This window comes from Penaeus japonicus, unplaced genomic scaffold (genome assembly GCF_977035675.1).
Source record: "Penaeus japonicus unplaced genomic scaffold, GWHDUDI00000001_assembly GWHDUDI00000005, whole genome shotgun sequence".
In the NCBI taxonomy this organism is placed as follows: Eukaryota; Metazoa; Arthropoda; class Malacostraca; order Decapoda; family Penaeidae; genus Penaeus; species Penaeus japonicus.
This window is the reverse complement of record NW_028234407.1, coordinates 30090213-30093202: the sequence shown is the minus strand read 5'-3', so window position 1 is coordinate 30093202 and position 2990 is coordinate 30090213. Positions and strand designations below refer to the sequence as shown.

At 41.2% G+C, this 2990-nt stretch overlaps 1 protein-coding gene across 1 annotated transcript in view; it reads right to left on the bottom strand.

The window, feature by feature from the left end:
• Positions 1 to 268: 268 nt before the first annotated feature.
• Positions 269 to 2990, bottom strand: part of LOC122262575 (trypsin) — a 6712-nt gene continuing 3990 nt past the window's right edge. The window contains exons 4-7 of the mRNA XM_086536695.1: positions 2895 to 2990; positions 1903 to 2016; positions 890 to 1033; positions 269 to 654 (exon numbers count right to left, since the gene is read on the bottom strand). The exon at positions 2895 to 2990 is cut by the window's right edge and continues 64 nt beyond it. Of these exons, the coding sequence (XP_086392821.1) occupies positions 502 to 654; positions 890 to 1033; positions 1903 to 2016; positions 2895 to 2990 (507 nt within the window). The 3' untranslated portion in view covers positions 269 to 501. The remainder of the gene's footprint in view (positions 655 to 889; positions 1034 to 1902; positions 2017 to 2894) is intronic.

Below are 2990 nucleotides of genomic sequence, written 5' to 3'. Positions count from 1 at the left end.
TATATATATATATATATATATATATATATATATATATATATATAGAGAGAGAGAGAGAGAGAGAGAGAGAGAGAGAGAGAGAGAGAGAGAGAGAGAGAGAGAGAGAGAGAGAGAGAGATAGATAGATAGATATATATGTATATATATATACATAAATACATATTCATACCAGCATTACATAAATGAATATATGAATGTAGATATACAGAGCATACAGCCATATCATTTTGATAGCTGCTCCGTGGGAGAAAGGTATGAATACAAATTCTGAAAGTATGCCTTTATTCACGGAGCGTTGGTGATGGCAATAACATTCATTCTAATACACACATTTCAGGAAGAAGTCATGAGTCCAGTAGACACTCCTTATCCTAAAAGAAGCCATTAGTTATTCAGTTCTTCAAATATTCGAAGCCATTCTTTCGTTATATTTACGCTGCAATTAACATTACCTCTATGTCTCTTTGCCTCACACAACCACACACGCTTCTCGTCCACAATTTACACTGGGATATAGTTATGTTTTTCTACCCAGTCCCTGAAGAAAGACACCCTAGTGTACACGCCGAACTTGAGGGGTTCTGCACACCCGCTTCCCCAAGACACGATTCCTTGCAAAAGTCCCCCACACACCAGAGGACCTCCGCTGTCGCCCTGTTGGGAGGAGAGTAAGGGAGAGCGTAACATATAGGTGATGGGTATATTTCGGCCCTGAGCCATGAAACTGATGATAAACTTGAACCAAACGGCAATAAGAATCACTATTTTTGTGGGTGTTGATAAGCGTCTGATTAAAAAAAAAAAAAAAAAAAAAAAAAAACAGAAATAAGTAAGTCAAAATAGATAAACACATTGGCGTAAACAACACTTCTATAACTAATAAACTAACCGCACAGGCGTCGTGATGTCCTGTCGGATAACCTGCGCACATCATAGTCGGGGCGATGAGATAAGGATACGATTCCTCACAGTACGACTGGTCTATTACAGGAACATCAGCAGCGTGCAGTACCGTAGTCACTGGGCCTCCCTCCTGCCAAACAAAAGTTAGTTTTTTTGTGATTTCTTTCTAGAAGGAAAGAAGAAGACCCTCCGTCCTACAGTAGACAAGGGGAGATTTACTTTGCCTGTGAGTTGGGTATCTTTGTCGTTAACAGAAATCGATAAATGTTGCTTGCAGGAGTGATGATTACTGTTATTGACTAAGATGCGAAGGTATGTTGAATAAAGAAAGAGATACGTAAGACTTGTGGCTCAAAATACACCATAAATATCTCATTTTATAGATTGTATAAAAGAAAATCCCAAACCGCGCCACACGTTCAGTACCTTTTATATCTCGTGTTTTTTTTTTTTCCAATACTCTTGGGCCCAATCTAACACGTGTTTTTATTGTGAATATATATTTCTTATACGAATAGATTCCTTTCACTGATACAGTTCTTTATCGAATACATTCCTTTTGTGAATAAATTCCTATCACCAATACATCCCCTTAAATGATACATTTCCTTTATGAATAAATATCCTTTACTGATACATTTCCTTTATGAATACTTATCCTTTACAAGTACATTTTCTTTACTAATTAATATCCTTTACAAAACAAAATCCTTTACTAATCCATTTCTTATACGAATACATTTCCTTCACCAATAAATTCCCTTCACAAATGACTCCCCTTAACGAATACCCATCTGATACTCCCCTATTTCCTTCACCAATAAATTTCCTTCACAAATGACTCCCCTTAACGAATACCCATCTGATACTCCCCTATTTCCTTCACAAATGACTCCCCTTAACGAATACCCATCTGATACTCCCCTATTTCCTTCTCAAATGACTCCCCTTAACGAATACCCATCTGACACTCCCCTATTTCTTCCACTAAGACCTCACCTCCAACGCGCCCCATCCCGAGACGACGCAGTGCTCGGCCACCGCTGGGTCCTCGTCTTGGTCTGGCATTGGCACCGCTTCCACGCCCTCCCCGAAGGTCAGCGGAGATGCCAGCTTCCGAGGAGAGAGGTAGTGGAGGGTGAGGTTATTGTACTGATAGGTGGAGATGGGGAGGGATGGGTGGGTGGGTGGAGGGATGGGTGGGTGGGTGGAGGGTTGGGGAGGTGGGTGGAGGGATGAGTGGGTGGATGGGCGACGGGATGGGTGGGTGGAGGGAGGGAGGGAGAGATGGATGGGTGGAGGGATGGGTGGGGGGGTGGATGGATGGGTGGATGTGCGGGTGGAGGGAGGGAGGGAGAGGTGGATGGGTGGGTGGGTGAAGGGATGGAGGGATGGATGGATGGAAGGAGTGAGGCATATAGGGGCATATGAATAGATAGAAGGATGGATAGATCGGTGGATGGATAGATAGATATTCAGATTAATAGTTATTTAGGCAATCAGATAAGTGAATAGCGTGAGAGAAAGATGAATAGAGACGGATGAGTAAATGGGTAAGTAGAGAAAAGGGATAAAGAGATAGGTTAATAAATTGATAAGTAAAGCGATTAATTTAAGGACATGAATAAATGCATCCAAATGAATAACATCCATTATGAAATCAAAATGTACTATTTACTAGTATTTACATAATTTAGTATCGAAAGAAATACTATGAATATATAAAGGAATAAATAACATCTAAAAGAAAAGAAGATAATATAAAAAAATTGTCAGTATAACACCACATATCCTCACCACATACACTCACCACATACCTTCACCACATACACTCACCACATACCTTCACCACATACACTCACCACATACCTTCACCACATACACTCACCACATACACTCACCACATATCCTCACCACATACACTCACCACATATCCCACATATCCTCACCACATACCCTCACCACATATCCCACATATCCTCACCACATACCCTCAAAAGTGCGATGTCATTGACCGGGATAGCGGAGTCGGGTTCCCAGTAAAAAAGCTCAAAGACTGTGACCTCTGCTACGCCAACGCTGACCTG